The 15,918-nt window shown below is 38.9% G+C and overlaps 1 protein-coding gene across 6 annotated transcripts in view; it reads left to right on the forward strand.

The window, feature by feature from the left end:
* ULK4 (unc-51 like kinase 4) overlaps positions 1 to 15,918 on the forward strand; it is a 535,263-nt gene that overhangs the window by 94,077 nt on the left and 425,268 nt on the right. For all 6 annotated transcript variants that reach the window (XM_060110747.1, XM_060110746.1, XM_060110750.1 and 3 more), the window contains one exon: positions 6,774 to 6,857. In XM_060110747.1, coding sequence (XP_059966730.1) covers positions 6,774 to 6,857 — 84 coding nt within the window. The remainder of the gene's footprint in view (positions 1 to 6,773; positions 6,858 to 15,918) is intronic.

The following is a 15,918-nucleotide window of genomic DNA, read 5'->3' on the forward strand; positions in this document are numbered from 1 at the left end:
TATCTACCTTAACGTTTGGTAGTGTATATATGTCCGTGCCTCTCTTTCGCTTTGTCACAGCTTACCCTTCCCCCTCCCCATATCCTCAAGTCCATTCTCAAGTAGGTCTGTGTCTTTATTCCCGTTTTACCCCTAGGTTCTTCATGACATTTTTTTTTTAATTCCATATATATGTGTTAGCATATGGTATTTGTCTTTCTCTTTCTGACTTACTTCACTCTGTATGACAGGCTCTAGGTCCGTCCACCTCACTACAAATAACTCAATTTCCTTTCTTTTTATGGCTGAGTAATATTCCATTGTATATATGTGCCACATCTTCTTTATCCATTCATCCGATGATGGACACTTAGGTTGTTTCCATCTCCTGACTATTGTAAATAGAGCTGCAATGAACATTTTGGTACATGACTCAGGCTATATTTTAAAACCAGTGGACCAGAGTCCCCAAAGTACTCCCTAGGTTGCTGCCATCTTTGACTCCTTCATGCAAGAGGGTCCTATTGGTCCTCCCAGTGTAAAAGTGCCATTATTATTTAAAACACTATGTGTAAATACAGCTCTTAACATGGCATGAGAATTTGTGACTGCAGAATTTGACTTTTTTTTTTTTTTTTTTTTTTTTTTTTTTGCGGTACGCGGGCCTCTCCCTGTTGTGGCCTCTCCCGCTGCGGAGCACAGGCTCCGGACGCGCAGGCTCAGCGGCCACGGCCTACGGGCCCAGCCGCTCCGCGGCACATGGGATCCTCCCGGACCGGGGCACGAACCCGTATCCCCTGCATCGGCAGGCGGACTCTCAACCACTGCGCCACCAGGGAGGCCCTGACTTCTTATATTTGGGAATATATTGAATAGATATAGATAAATTATGAGTTATTCATTTCATGTGATGCTCTGAGTGTTTTAATGAGTACCAGTAAGTTATAAGTTAATCAGAAGTTCTCTCCTTGTACTTATTTTTTTTTTTTTTTGCGGTACGCGGGCCTCTCACTGTTGTGGCCTCTCCCGTTGTGGAGCACAGGCTCTGGACACGCAGGCTCAGCGGCCATGGCTCATGGGCCCAGCTGCTCCGCGGCATGTGTGATCTTCCCAGACTGGGTCACGAACCCGTGTCCCCTGCATCGGCAGGCAGACTCTCAACCGTTGCGCCACCAGGGAAGCCCTCTCCTTGTACTTATGTTTTGCTTCTAGAACTTGCTTAAATGTTATATAACTTGAGTATCCTTAGTATCTAAATTGACTTTCTGGATGATCATCATTTTAAGGCAATTAACTTAATGACTATAAAACCATTTAGTTCCATACTTAGTATTGATAGCCTGTACAGCAAATCTCACCTCCTTAGTCTTCGTTTTCATAAATATCTTGGCTATTCCTGGCCCTTTACATGTCAGAATAAATTTTAGAATCAGATTGTCCATTTCTGAAATTATCTTTTGAACCCTGCATTGACTATACAGAAATACTGCTGTCTTTGTGATTTTGAGTCTTCTAATGCATGTTCGGGATTGTACTGCATCTATGAGGAAAGTATTAGTACATTTATGATATGTTGTCCTTTAATGCACAAAAAAATGGTGTTTTCATATATTTATATTAAAAGATTTTTCATTTAAGCTATTTAAATTATTGGGTTGGCCAAAAAGCTCATCATCTTAACAGAAAAACCCAAATGAACTTTTTGGCCAACCCAATATATTTCACTCATAAAGCTTTTTGTACATTTAGCTTGGTTGAGTTTATTCTCAGGTAATTTTGTATTTTGAAGAGATAACACATTCATGAAACTAGAAAACTTGGAAGTATAGAAAGGTATACTGGGAAGGGTCTCTTTTCTATTTTTGTCCCCCATCTGTGTAGTTCCCCAACAAATAACCATTATGATTTCTTTCTTACTTATATTTACAGCATTAGTTTTGCACAAATGAGTGAGTAGAAATGTAGATTCTTACTTTGTCTCATTTTATATAGCAAGTAGAGCAACTTTTTTCACTTAATAGTTACACAGTATTAAAAGCAGTGTATGGCAATACATACACTGGAGCTATTTCTTAATAATTAATATGGATGTCTTTCTCAATTAGTACTTAGAGCTCCCTCCCTCCTCCTCTTGCACTGGAACATTCTCTTGTGTGCTAAGTTTTGTGAAAGACAGTTTTCCTTGCAGTTCTTCGGGGGTGGGGCTGGAGAGTTTATATTGACTTTACTCTTACGTTGGGCCCTGGAGGCCTTGACATCAAAGCTCAAATTTGCCAAGTTCTGCAGGCCCTCAGAATAAAAGCAAACTTCAGTGCTCTGTTTATCCCTTCATGCTTGCAGCTAATTTTTGGCTTGATTATTCTTTGCTTTCTTGTCAGCTCTCTGAGGCATTTTAAGGCTACAGAATAAAACTGCTTTCCTTAGAAGAAAGGTCAGGTATCTGAGACCACAGGAAGTGTGGTCTGCCATCTTATCATGGGTGGGAGTCTAGTCTAATTTTTTTGGGGGGCATGTGTCCCATTTTTTTTAACCTTTCCCCCCAGCTTAATTGAGGTATAATTGGCAAACCATAAACTGCACACGTTTAAAGATTAAAATTTGATCAACGCTAATATATGTATACATCTGTGAAACCATCACCACAGTCAAGATAATGAAAATATCTATCGCCTCCAAAAGTTTTCTCAGCACCATTTGTTACCCCTCCCTCCTGCCCCTCTCCCCACCCCTAGGCAACCACTGATTTGCCTTCTGTCATGTAGACTAGTTTGCATTTTGTAGAGTCTTATATAAATGGAATAATGCAGAATCATATTTCTATTTGTTTCTAAAAGTAGATCTAGAGAATCATTTCCCTTGGTTCTTACTTTAATTGGATGTAAGCTAGGCTGTTTTAATAAAGGGATGATTCTGTGGCCATGACATTTGACCGCATCTTATGATAGCAAACCAGAAAAGGAAGTTATGTCCCTGGATCCACACAAATCACTAATGTTTCATGAGATGAGGCTGTTTGTGGCATTGTCACTTAGAATATAGGTAAACCTTAACATCTCAGGTCAGTACTGATGTAGTGAGACTGACCTGAAGTGATTGATACATGTATACGCACACACACACATACATATGTACATACATGCATATCGTATATAATGTAGACGCCTAAGTCCTGTCCTTTTGATTCTCTGGTAACACCCTAAGGTTATAAGCATGAGAACAGAAGACCAGACGGTGATTCTGATGAGGATATTATGAGGCAACACATTTATAGTTTATGTATTTTTTTTCTGACTTTTGTCAAGGATACATACCACATTGAGGCCAGGTATTCTTATATTTTGTCTCTTTTTGTCCAGCCCATAATCATTTCCAGATGATCTCCTTGCTTCACTCTTGTGTCCATTGAAGTCTTCCCCAAACATCAGCCAGAGTAAGCCTGTTAAACCCATGAGACTCTGCAGTTGTCACTCCTCAGAGCCCTCCCATGCTTCCTGTCTTCCTCGTTGTCACAGCTAAATCTCCAGTTACCTTCTGGGCTCTTGTGAGCTGCCTCCCCAGTCCCCATATGACCTCTGCCCTCACGACCCTCTTACTTGTTTCCTCCTCCCAGGCGCACTGCCCTCCCCACAGTTCCCTGAAACCCCTTGTACCCTGATCCTGCCTCCACACCTTTGCATTTGCTGTTCCTCCTGCTTGCATTGTGTTCCCCCTAGATGTTTACAGTTTCTCTCTGCTCATGTGGATCCCTGCAGGGAGCCTTCTCCTGGCCCTGAGGAATGTGAAATGGAGCCTCTCCGACTACAGTCTTCCTCTAACCCCTTAGCCTGCTGTGCTTTTCTTCCTTTTTTTTTTTTAATTAAAAAAATTTTTTTATTGAGGTATAGTTGATGTACAATGTTGTGTTTAATTTCTGCTGTACAGCAAAATGACTCAGTTTTTTAATATATATATATATATTCTTTTTAATATTCTTTTCCATTATGGTTTATAACAGGATATTGAATATAGCTCCCTGTGCTATACAGTAGGACCTTGTTTATCCATTGCTATGCTTTTCTTTATAGCACTCATCACTATCTTGACTTGTTTATTTTGTTTAATTAAAAAAAAAAACTTTGTCCCCCACTAAATACCATTAAGACAGAAAGAACGTTTATCTTTCTTGCTCATAGCTGTGTGGCTATTGTTTAGAAGAGTTCCTGGCACACAGTAGGTGCTTTTTTCCATTCATGAACTGCACCAAGGCCAATGGGACTGGAGGGGAATGAGCAGGAAGTAGGGCTGCAGAGACTGGCAGGGACGTGACCATGGAGGGCACCTCGGCCAAGTCGGATGCCTGGGTCTTGATCCTGAGAGCAAGGGGAAGCTGATAAAGTTTTAAGAAGGGTAAGGGTGTCATCTGATTTAAGTGCCACAAAGATGACTCTGGTTTAAATGTGGAGAATAGATTGGAGGATGGTAAGAGAGGCTTCTGGATCCTAACGGAGAGTAAGTGAAGCAGGAGCAAACTTAGGAGAGGAGTGGGCATTTCAGAAAAGAGAAGGTCGATAGGGCTGAATGTCCAAGAAAGAGGACCACAGAGTCCCCTGGCTTGAGTGACACGAAAGTCACTGGTAACCCAACAAGAGCTGTTTCATGTATTTATTTACTTAACGTGGAGTGAGTGAGGCCGAAGAAGTCAGACTGCAGCGTGTTGAGGATTTAGGGGGAGGTGAGGACACTTGAGGAAGTGAACATAAAGCTTAGGATGGTGTGGGAAAGAGCGGAGGGACGAGGGGCTGTTTTGAGAATGGGAGACAACAGGGGGCCAGATCAAGCTGGCGGAATAGAAGGACGTGGAGCTCACCTTCTCCCACAAAGACATAAAAAATACACCTACAGGGGACTTCGACTGCCCGGGGCACGGGTTTGATCCCTGGTCAGGGAACTAAGATCCCACATGCCACGCGGCCCAGCCAAAAAAAGAAAAAAGGAAAAACATGTATATATAGTTCTCACAGCACATCTGAAAATGGGAGGTGACAGTGAGTCTGTTCTAGTGGAAATGGAAGGGATCCCATGGAGATAGGACATCGAGCACTTAGGAACAATAAGGGATGGTCCAGGTCCTAATGACCCTGAAGAAAGCAGGGTGGGAACGGGCTCGTGGGCCCATGTGGAAGGGGTGGAGGAGCCTGTCCTGCTGTAACCACTGCATATGAGCAGCAGCTGGCTGCAGGTGGAGGTGAGCTGGTAGTTCCTTTCTCGTCACTTCCATGGTCTCTGCGGAGGAGGAGAAGTAGGTGAAGTGATGGGAGGGCCGCGGGGTTGAAATACTGTGGTCCTTTAGGAGAGAGAATTGGTCAGAGAGAGAGAGACAGGCCTGGAGAGTGATGTGGAAGGTCCCTGGGCTTACTGATCCTAGGTCCTTTGTGGACTCTGTGTTCTTGGTGTCACCCCTCCAAGAGCCCAGCTGTCTGAGCGCAGGCCTGGAGAAAACAAGCCACTGGCTCCCTCTAAGGTTGAGTTTCCCCGGGCCCAGGACAAGGGCACTCCAGAGGGTGAGGTCATTCAGGCCTTTGGCAAGAGTGATTAAATGATAGACCAGGAATCTAAATGGCTGTCAGGGAGGGTAGGGGATAGACTGGGGGGAAGAGAAGGGGTGGGGGAGGGGAGACGGGTAGCAGAGTACAGTGATGCTAAGGAAAGGTTGTGGTGGGCCTCCTAATGAGCTGGAAGGGAGGAAAGTTGTTTTTGGAAGTTGAATTGGGTGCTGAATTCACAATTTTTGAGCTGGAGCATCTCTGGATGGTAATGTCTAGATTATGACCCTATGTGGAATTCCATGATTAAGGGTACAGTTTTTTTTTTTTTGCTTTTTTTGTTTTTGCGGTACGCGAGCCTCTCACTCTCGTGGCCTCTCCCGTTGCAGAGCAACAGGCTCCGGACGCGCAGGCTCAGCGGCCATGGCTCACAGGCCCAGCTGCTCCTCAGCATGTGGGATCTTCCCAGACCGGGGCACGAGCCTGTGTCCCCTGCATTGGCAGGCCAGGGAAGCTCAAGGGTACAGTTTTAATGGGTCACAATTCTCATCATGAGTATTGAATACTTTTGGGCCAGTAACGTACCAATTCTAACATTTGGACAATCTTAAAGAAATATTCTAAGCAGAGCCGAATTTCTTCTGCTATAAAGAGATTATTGTTTTTCACCTTTCTCTGTGGCCCCTGGTTTAGTTTCTGATTTTACTTGACAGGTTCCAGGAGTGCGGTTATCTCTCTAATTTGGTTCTTCTGTGAAAGAATTTTTCCTGATGTCATTAAAATCATTGTACCCGCTAATCATAATTGCTGACTTTTATTGAGCTTTGTCTTGCTAGGTAGCATCCTGAGTTTTACTTGTTCCTATGGATTATCCAGAGATATTACTGAAAGCTGTGTGTTCTGTGCTTTCAAATCGTTACAGATAATGTCATACCTTTTAGGTAGGAGTAGCTGTATCATCACCTACAGTTATCAGTGGAATGGTTTCTCTATTGACCAGGTCATACTGGCATTTCTTAGTTCTTTCCATCTAGCTACTGCTGAGGCGATCTTATCAACATCATATACAACATAATGAGAAATAGAAGAAATACCTTGTATGTACAGTGCAGTAAAAGACCCCTCATCAGGTCATAATTGTTAGGCTGTACTTTCAATAGAATGTTAAGAAGTTTTAGGTAGTTTGTATATATGAAACCGAGCCTTTTTCTTGAAAGGGTTAATATCTTTTGTGCTATTAGCTTCACTGCCTTTCCTTCCACTTCATTTTAGGAAGAAAAAAAAAAGGAGCCCCGAGAATGCTGGGCTGTTCCCTCGGCTGCATACACGGTGCTAATGAGGTGCCTTCGGGAAGGGGTAAGGCTCCTTTGTTGTCCTCTGTAGACGCTTGCAATTGTAATAACCCTTCAGGCACTGTGTGAGGATTGTAGCCTGCAGCAGTGCAGGAGCCTGTCAACCAAGCACTGTATTGCTCCTGAATTTAAGTAATCCTGACAAGCCACTGTAAGCCAGGGACCTACAGTGGATCAAGTGTAAAAATGAACTAACTCTCATTCACTTGTTTAAATGTCTTGCTTTTTAAGAGGTGATAGCAAATATAAACAACCTAACTAGTTCTCAATAACATATACTTAATCCTCCCCTCTCTTTTAAAGTTAGCGATACAACAGTTTAACGAGCAAGGTGTATGCAGAGAATTTTCTGCGAACCTCAACATCCCCGTGATTATCTTGTCAGGTTGCCATTTTGTGGTTCAGAAACGGGGAAGCTGCCACTAGTATCTGTTGATTTTAATATTAAGTAGTAGTTATTATGTGATGTGGTTTTTTTTTTTTTTCAATTTATTCACATCCCTTCTCATGCTATTGTTCATGGCTGAAAACCAGCCAGCTGGCCAACCAACCAACCTGAATATGTAGTTCCTGTGTGTAATTGTGTAGAGGATTTAGTAACTGACCTAAAAGGCTGGCATTTTTCTGTTTGCTTTAAATCTTGACATTGTTTCACCCAAGGCAGAGCCATAAGCTAAAAACATTCCTTAAGGAATGAAAAAAACACATGTCAGAATAAACATCTTTCTTTTGAGTTCACTACTTCATGAGTTATATGGTAATGGAATGATGTCCCAAGCGTAGAAAAATCTCTGCAAGGTTTTCCCCTAGTGATCCAGAAAGGAGGTGTGAACACTTACCCGCCTGTAGGGTTAACTATGTAGTCAGTTGTCACTGTGGGATGTGAATGAAGCCAGTATTCTGTACTTTATCAACAATATGAGAATTAAGTTATTTTTATCTATAGTCAAAAGACATGTTTGGATTTATCATTCAAGGCCTCAAGCTAGGCACACCTGGGGGCACATGGATGAAGAAGGTGGAATTTCTGTTCATGCACAGATCCTACCTGTTGTGGGAGATAAGATAAAAATATAAAGTGGAATCTGTCAAGCACATTAATGCAAAAGAAAAAAATATAGGAGCTCAAAGGAGAAAGGAGTCTTCTAGGAATTTTTTAAATGGTGTAAAGAAATTTTTAAAACTTTGTGTCTTTAATTTATAAAACTTAGATTAATGCCTAGTAAAAGATGATCAATTCTAATCCATGCAGTGGTATCCTTTATTAAATATATCCTCCCCACCCCCTCCTGTGTTTTCATTGAGTACATACTGTAAAGAATAGCGTTTGATATACATGTGTATTGTTAACAAATAATAACTGTAAAATAGCGATGTAGCTAATGATATAGTTAATGCATATATACACTTGCCTTTTATTGTCTTGGTATGTATGACAAGTCTTGAATACTTTTCATTAAGAGGGAGAAAAGTCCAGAACTCTCTAATTTATGAAAATTTTATATGTTTGAAAAGCATTTAAGTGTATGCTTTGGCAGCATGTACACTAATATTGTCCCTATTAAATAAATTCAGAGGTGATCATCTCCTCCTAAAAAAGGAGTTCTATCCTTACAAAAATAATTCAATTGTAGCAATTCTTTAGCATATTTGTCTAATGTATTCAGGACATAGTTGAGGTAAAAAAATTTTAAGCCACTTCAATGATTTAAAATTTTTTTTTTTAATGTAGAAAACTGTTTTCCCAGCCCCTACTGGTATTTCTGAATGTAGGTAGGTTCTTTAATAGTGAAATGTACCTCATATACAGAAGAGTACATGAAATGTAGGAGTATGGTTAAAAGCACACACTCTGACCCACTTACTCTATTTAAAAAAAAAAGTGGTGGGGGGGCTTCCCTGGTGGTGCAGTGGTTAAGAATCCGCCTGCCAGTGCAGGAGACATGGGTTCGAGCCCTGGTCCAGGAAGACACCACATTCTGCAGGGCAATTAAGCCCATGGGCCACGACTACTGAGCCTGCACTCTAGAGCCTGTGGGCCACAACTACTGAAGCCCTCGTGCCCTAGAGCCTGTATGCTGCAGCTACTGAAGCCCGCGTGTCACAACTACTGAAGCCTAGGGCCTGTGCTCCGCAACAAGAGAAGCCACTGCAGTAAGTCTGTGCACTGCAACGAAGAGTAGCCCCCACTAGCTTCAACTAGAGAAAGCCCACACGCAGCAATGAAGACCCAATGCAGCCAAAAAAAAAAAAAAAAAAAAAAAAAAACGCTGAGGGGGTGTCGCTCGTTGCTTAGAGAATTTTTCTCTCTCCCTCTAGGATTGCAATTTGTGCTTTCTTTCAAAGAGTAAACACTATTCTGAGTTCGGTGATAAACTTTCCCAAGGTTTTCTTAAATTTTTTTTCTCTTTTCTTTTTACTTTCCCCAGTTTTTCTTTATAGTGTTTCCCTTTTTGAATGTATTGCTAAATATTACATTGATTGAGTCTAAATGTTGAACTCTATAAATGGACTGGTACTGTGTTCTTTTGAGACTTAAGTTTTTTGCTTAAAGTTAGGTTGAGATTGGTACATGCTGATTGTGTAAAGTGTTTGTACCACTGAATAGTGTGTTGTTGATGTGTGCCTCAGAGACACACGTGTGTATCAGTTTATACTCCCACCAGCAGTGTATAGGAGTATCCATTAACTCACATCTTCTTGAACATTTGATATAGTCAGACTTTAAGTTTTTGTCAGTCTCGTGGGCACTAAATTGTTTCTCAAAGTAGTTTTAATATGCATTTTCCTGATTACTAATGAGAATGACCATCTTTTATATTTATTTTGGTTTCTGTAGTTTTTCCTGTTTTGAAAATGATTGTCTTAATTTTTTCTGTTGCTTTGTAGGAATTCTGCACACCTTCATTCCCACCCTCCCACCCACCCAGCCTATTGTTATAAAATGTTTCAAGTATTAGAAAAGGAAAGAAAACTATAGTGATCACCTGTATTTACATCACCTAGGTTCAACTCTTAACGTTTTGCCCTCTTTGCTTTGTTGTAATATGTGTGTGTATATCTGTCCATATATGTGTATTTATTATTTATTCATTCATTTATTTTCTGAACTGTTTGAAAAAATTTCAGATGTCATGGTACTCCACCCATAGGAATTTTTAAAAAATGTATTCTGGATATTAATTTTTTGTTGTTTATATGTATCCCAGATACTTTCTAATTTGTGTTTGGTCTTTTCATTTTCTTTACAGTGTCTATTGATAAGCAGAAGTTCCTAATTTTAATAGACATTTATCAATCCATTCCTTTATTATTTGTGTTTTTTATATCTTAAGAAAAGCTTCTCTACTCCAACTTCATTTAGATGGTCTATTACATATTTCTTCTAAAAGTTTTATTTTTCCTTTTTTCCTTTAGAAGTTTAATCTATTTGTAATTGTTTTGTGTGTGTGGTGCTATGTGTGGATCCAGTTTTATTTTTTAAAATAAACATAATCTCTTATTCCCAGCATCACTTAATTAAAAGTCCATCTTACCCCACGGCTCTGCAGTGTACTCTGTCATGTCAATGTGCATGTCTCTTCCTGGTCTCTATTTAGTTCTGTTGGCCTATTATCTGTGCCATGCTGTCTAAATTAATAGTATTTATTTTTAATAATTTAAAAATATAGAGGGGCGTTTTTTCTTACCATTTTAATCTTTTTCATGAGTTTCTTAGCTTTTTTGGGTTCCTTTTTACTTAAAAAGTTGATTCTAAAAGTTATATGCAAGTTCACCTGTTGGGATGTTGATTGAGAGAATATATCTATGAATAAATTTGAGGAGAATTGGTTGATATTAGTGAAAATGGAAAGCATACTCAATGAGAAAACTAAAAAGAGAATGACACATTTGGTTTAAAAAACACTGGAATAAGATGATTGAAGTTCCTTTGAATTCTTGATGACATTTAGCTAATATTTTTAATTCATTGCTTAAGTTAACTATCTCATATACAGCTCCCGTTCTTTACAGGTAGCATTTATGAAACATATTATGTACTGGCTGGACACAGGAAAGGCGAAAATGATTAAGACACTGCCCTATCTTCATTTATTTGGAAAGAAATTTTTTTTTATCCCTGGTTTAGTATGCCATTTATTGTTGTTTTATAACTACCTTTGCTTTTTTTTTCCTTTTTCTTTCTTGTGTAGTTACTAAGACATTTAAGGCTATTAACTTTCAACCTAGTGTTAGCTGTATCCCATTGTTTTGACATGTAGTGTTTCCATTATTGTTATTTTATAGATAATCCCTAGTTTAAAATTTTATCTTGGTCCAGGGTTGTTTATGAAATGGTTTAAACTTTTTAGATGGGTGGGATTTTATTGCCTCTTTTTTCTTTTGTTGCAATAACAAAGTTGCATTACTGTATAGATAAAGAATGTGGTCTGTTCTATTTCTCTTGTATTTTTTAAATTGTGGTAAAATATATATATTTAATATAAAATTTACCATCTTAACCTTGAAGTATATAGTTAAGTACATTCACATTGTTGTGCTATTTCTGTTGTTCTTAAATATATTGAGATGTTTCTTGCCTAACTTAGTTGACTTCTTTTTTCCACTTTCAAAACTTAGTAATGTACCTTGTTGAACATGGGCCGTTGATTCTGGTTTGTACTCCCTTTTCTCCTCCCTTTAATCTGTGCATTGAGAGAAAAGCAGAATGGAAATTTTACTTTTTTGTTTTAATTGATATGTAGACTTCTTAGAAGACAATTTTAGTTTTAAATTATACATATTGTTTTTGTTCATTGTGCATAGATAACTAGCTTTGCCATGGGAAATTCACACGTGTAATAAGGGTTTTCCAGTCAAATACCTTGGGACACACTGGGTTAAACAAGGTTGAATAGTTTCATTTGTTTGTATTTAGTACTTTTCAGAGCTTTTATTTATTTATTTTTTTTCAGAGCTTTTAATTATGAATCTCCATGGGCGCATATCATATGCGATGTTTTCAAAGTTATTTGCCCACAGACCTACCTTATCCTGTGGCATGCTGTGAGATCCACTTAGGGAGAGGAAGATAGTCTTACACTGGGACTGTCATGAGTTTGTTTAAATAGTTTTCAGTAGGTTTTCTCTTTTTCAAAAGGTTACCTAAGAGATTATGACCTTGTTTTCCAAATAGGTCAACCTGTTACGATTTCTATAATTTTAACAATGGTAATAGAGATGTGAGTCAAATGGCTTTGATCTTGTTACAGATGTAAATGTTCAGGTGGAAAGAGGGGAAGTATTTAGAGTGAGAGACTTAAGGTGGAACATAACAAAAAAAAAAAAAAAGGAAGATCTGGTATAACTGCTTTTTTTTTTTTTTTTGCGTTACGCGGGCCTTTCACTGTTGTGGCCTCTCCCGTTGCGGAGCACAGGCTCCGGACGCGCAGGCTCAGCGGCCATGGCTCACGGGCCCAGCTGCTCCTCGGCATGTGGGACCTTCCTGGACTGGGGCACGAACCCGTATCCCCTGCACCGGCAGGTGGACTCTCAACCACTGCGCCACCAGGGAAGCCCTGGTATAACTTTTAAAAAGAGTGTGGCAGTATAGAAGAAAAGGTACCCATGATGACACTGAGTCATCATTTCAGAGTTGGGGCTGGCATTTTGGAGACCTTGAGGTGGGAGTCAGAGGATGTGGATTTCAGTCCCAGGTGTGCCACTCTTGAGTAGTTTGATATTGGCCAAGCCATGGGGCCCCATCTGATGTTTTGTATAAGGAAAGGTACCTGTGTTGGCTGATCTTCCACATGCTTCTGACTTGGGTCCTCTTTGACAGCTTTTCATTCCATTGCTTTGACCTATTGTAGACAATAGCAAAGAGCAATTCTCCCCTTGGTATCATTGCTGTATTGATCTCAGGAATATTTGGCATTGAACTTAGATGGCATATGTTCTGTATGTGCATGCAATAGGTAGGCTGAGAAAACTGGCTTTTCTTGAAGGTAGTTATTTTTATCTGGGTAGGTAGCAACCTACTGTACAGTGCACACAGAAGCTGGAAATAGTACCTAGAGTGTTTCCACGTGTTTAGAGGAGATTAATTTATGCATTTGTATCTAACCAACCACCTGTTTTTTTTTATAGCTTGCATAATAGTCTGTATATAATTATGGGTGCTGAACTGACACCTGGCATATGTTAAAATGTGAGGTTCAAAAAATAAATGGTCGGCTTTATTATTCATTTCTGAACCATAGCTTATTAGATAATTTTGATGTAACAAAATTCTTTTAAGAGGAAATTGAATTTTCAATTTCAGTGCTTTTTAAAAAAGAAAACTATTGGTAAATTGCTTGTATTTTATTAGAAAAAGATGGGGCTTGAATTAGAATGTATAGAGGTGTTAGCCATTATATGTATTATTTTTGAAGTGTTTTTAGACACTAGTTAACGAAAATGAGAGAGAAGTTAAAATTCTTGATACTGGATAAAAGTGAAAATGTACAGCTGTATTTTTTGTTTTTGTAACTGACACAGTTTTGGTTTAATCTTCCTAATAAAGAATGTGTGTGCCATCAACACTGGGTTCTCTGCGGGTACGCACAGTTCTCCTTGCCTTTATGTAGTGAAAGTGAGCAACATATATGTGGAATAGGAATGATGCAGGGTTTCTTGTGTTTTTCCTTTTAATATCACTATTCATAATATTTGGAATGCTGTTGTTAGTAGGATGCAATACTAAGTATGGAGTTACCTAATGTGTCTTGAAACAAACCTTTGAGAATGGCACAAAGAAGCGATCCTGAGTTTGCACTGAGTAGGGAGTAGACCAGCTTCCAGAGACTTGGTGGGGTAAGAGGCACCAAGTATGGTATGTTCACTGCTAGGGTGAGGTTTATACCTCCTCTTCTCCTGCGGCAGATAATCTTAAGGGGGAAGCTCCACAGGGTTCTACGATTTATATTGGTTGGGTTTCTCTGTAAATTTTCATGTTCCTTTAACTGTTTTATCCCATTACATCCTTTGTAAACTTAACAAATTCTACACCTCGTTTGTTTCTTTCTCATTTAATACCTGTCTTTATGTTTTTTCTATTTATCTTTTTATTATTTAATGGTATTGTGGTTAGAGGGAGTGGTGTATGTATGATTTTAAATCTTTGGTATTTGTGGAGACTTCTCTCATGACTCAGTATGTATACGTACGTAGGGGGAAAAAAAGGTGAATTCTGCCATTGTTGGGTGATGTGCTTTTTTTCTTACAGTAGGTCAAGCTTGTTAATCTGATAGATAGGTATAAATCTATGTTCATGGTGATTGTTTTTTGTCTGTTTTATCAGAGATAGGGATTTAAATTGTTTTTCAGCTTTATTGAGGTATGATTCACATAAAACTGTAAGGTATTTAAAGTGTACAAAGTGATGATTTGATATATGCATACATTCTGAAAGGATTCCCCCACCAAGCTAACACATCAGTCGTCTCATATTTTATCCCGTTAACCTTTTTTGGGGGTTGGGGTGAGAACATTTAAATTCTCCTCTTTTAGCAAATTTCAATTATACTATATGGTGTTATCAACTAGAGTCACATTATTTTACATTAGATCCCCAGACTTTATTCATCTTACAGGTGAAAATTTGCACCTTTTACCAACCTGTCCCTGTTTTCCTCACTTTTACCTTTTTTTTTTTTTTTTAAGAATGTTCCTTTTCTTTTTTTCTTTCTTTTTAAAATTTATTTTTAAATAATTTATTTATTTTTACTTTTGGCTGCATTGGGTCTTTGTTGCTGCCCATGGACTTTCTCTAGTTGCGGCCAGCGGGGGCTACTCTTTGTTGTGGTGCTTGGGCTTCTCATCACGGTGGCTCCTCTTTTTGTGGAGCACAGGCTCTAGGCATGCGGGCTTCAGTAGTTGTGTCTTGTGGGCTCTAGAGCGCAGGTTCAGTAGTTGTGGTGCACGGGCTTAGTTGCTCCGTGGCGTGTGGGATCTTCCAAGACCAGGGCTTGAACCCATGTCCCCTGCATTGGCAGGTGGATCCTTAACCACTGTGCCACCAGGGAAGTCCCTTACCTTTGTTTTTAAAAGGTGTTATTGTTGGATATAGATTTATAGGTTGACAGTTATCTTTTGGTACTTTAAAGATATTGTTCCACTGTCTTCTGGTTTGCATTGTTTCTGATGAGAAGTCTCCTGTCATCCTTATTTTTGTTAGGTTATGTGTTAGATAATCTCTACATAATGTGTCTTTTTACTCTAGCTGCTTTTACAGGTTTCTGTTTATTACTGGTTTTTAGCAGTTTGATGATGATGTACCTTGGTGTGACTTTTCTTTTTTCTACTTGAGCTTCATTGAGTTTCTTAGAGTGTGAATTATTAATTTTCATAAATTTGAAAAAATTTCAGCCAGTAGTTCTTCAAACAAATATTTTTTCTGCCTCCCTCTGCTCCCTTTTGGGATTCTCATTGCACATACATTAAGTTGTTTGAAGTTGTCCCACAGTTCACTGATGTTCCAATGCTTATTTCTTTTTTACCCAGTCTTATTTCTTTCTGTGTGTATTTTGGATAGTTGTTTCTTTTTTTCTTTTTCTTTCTTCTTCTTCTTTTTTTTTTTTTTTTTTTTGCTAAGTGTTGTGTCTTCACTATTCTTCACTAATCATTGAGTCTGCAGAGTCTAATATGTTAATCCATTTCAGTGTATTTTTCATATAAGACATTATAATTTCTAGCCCTTTGATTTGGGTCCTTTTTTAATTTTCTGTTTCTTTCCTTATGCTTCTTTCTTCTTTCTTTCTTCTTGAGGGTATGGACTGTATTTATAATAACCATTTAAAGACTTTTTTCTTATTCTGTCACTTATGTCATTTCCCTTAATTAAATTTTCTTTTTATGAGTCAAATTTTCCTGCTTTCTAGTGTGTGTGAATTTAATTGGATGTCAGACGTGATTTTTATGTTGGGCACTTTTGTTTCTTTACAGTGTTTTAAGTACTTTTGTGCTTTTTCTTGGACTCATTTAAGTTACCTGGAAACAGCTTGATCCTTTTTGAGACTTCTAAGCATTGTTAGAACAATCCA

This window comes from Mesoplodon densirostris, chromosome 10 (assembly GCF_025265405.1).
Source record: "Mesoplodon densirostris isolate mMesDen1 chromosome 10, mMesDen1 primary haplotype, whole genome shotgun sequence".
NCBI lineage: Eukaryota > Metazoa > Chordata > Mammalia > Artiodactyla > Ziphiidae > Mesoplodon > Mesoplodon densirostris.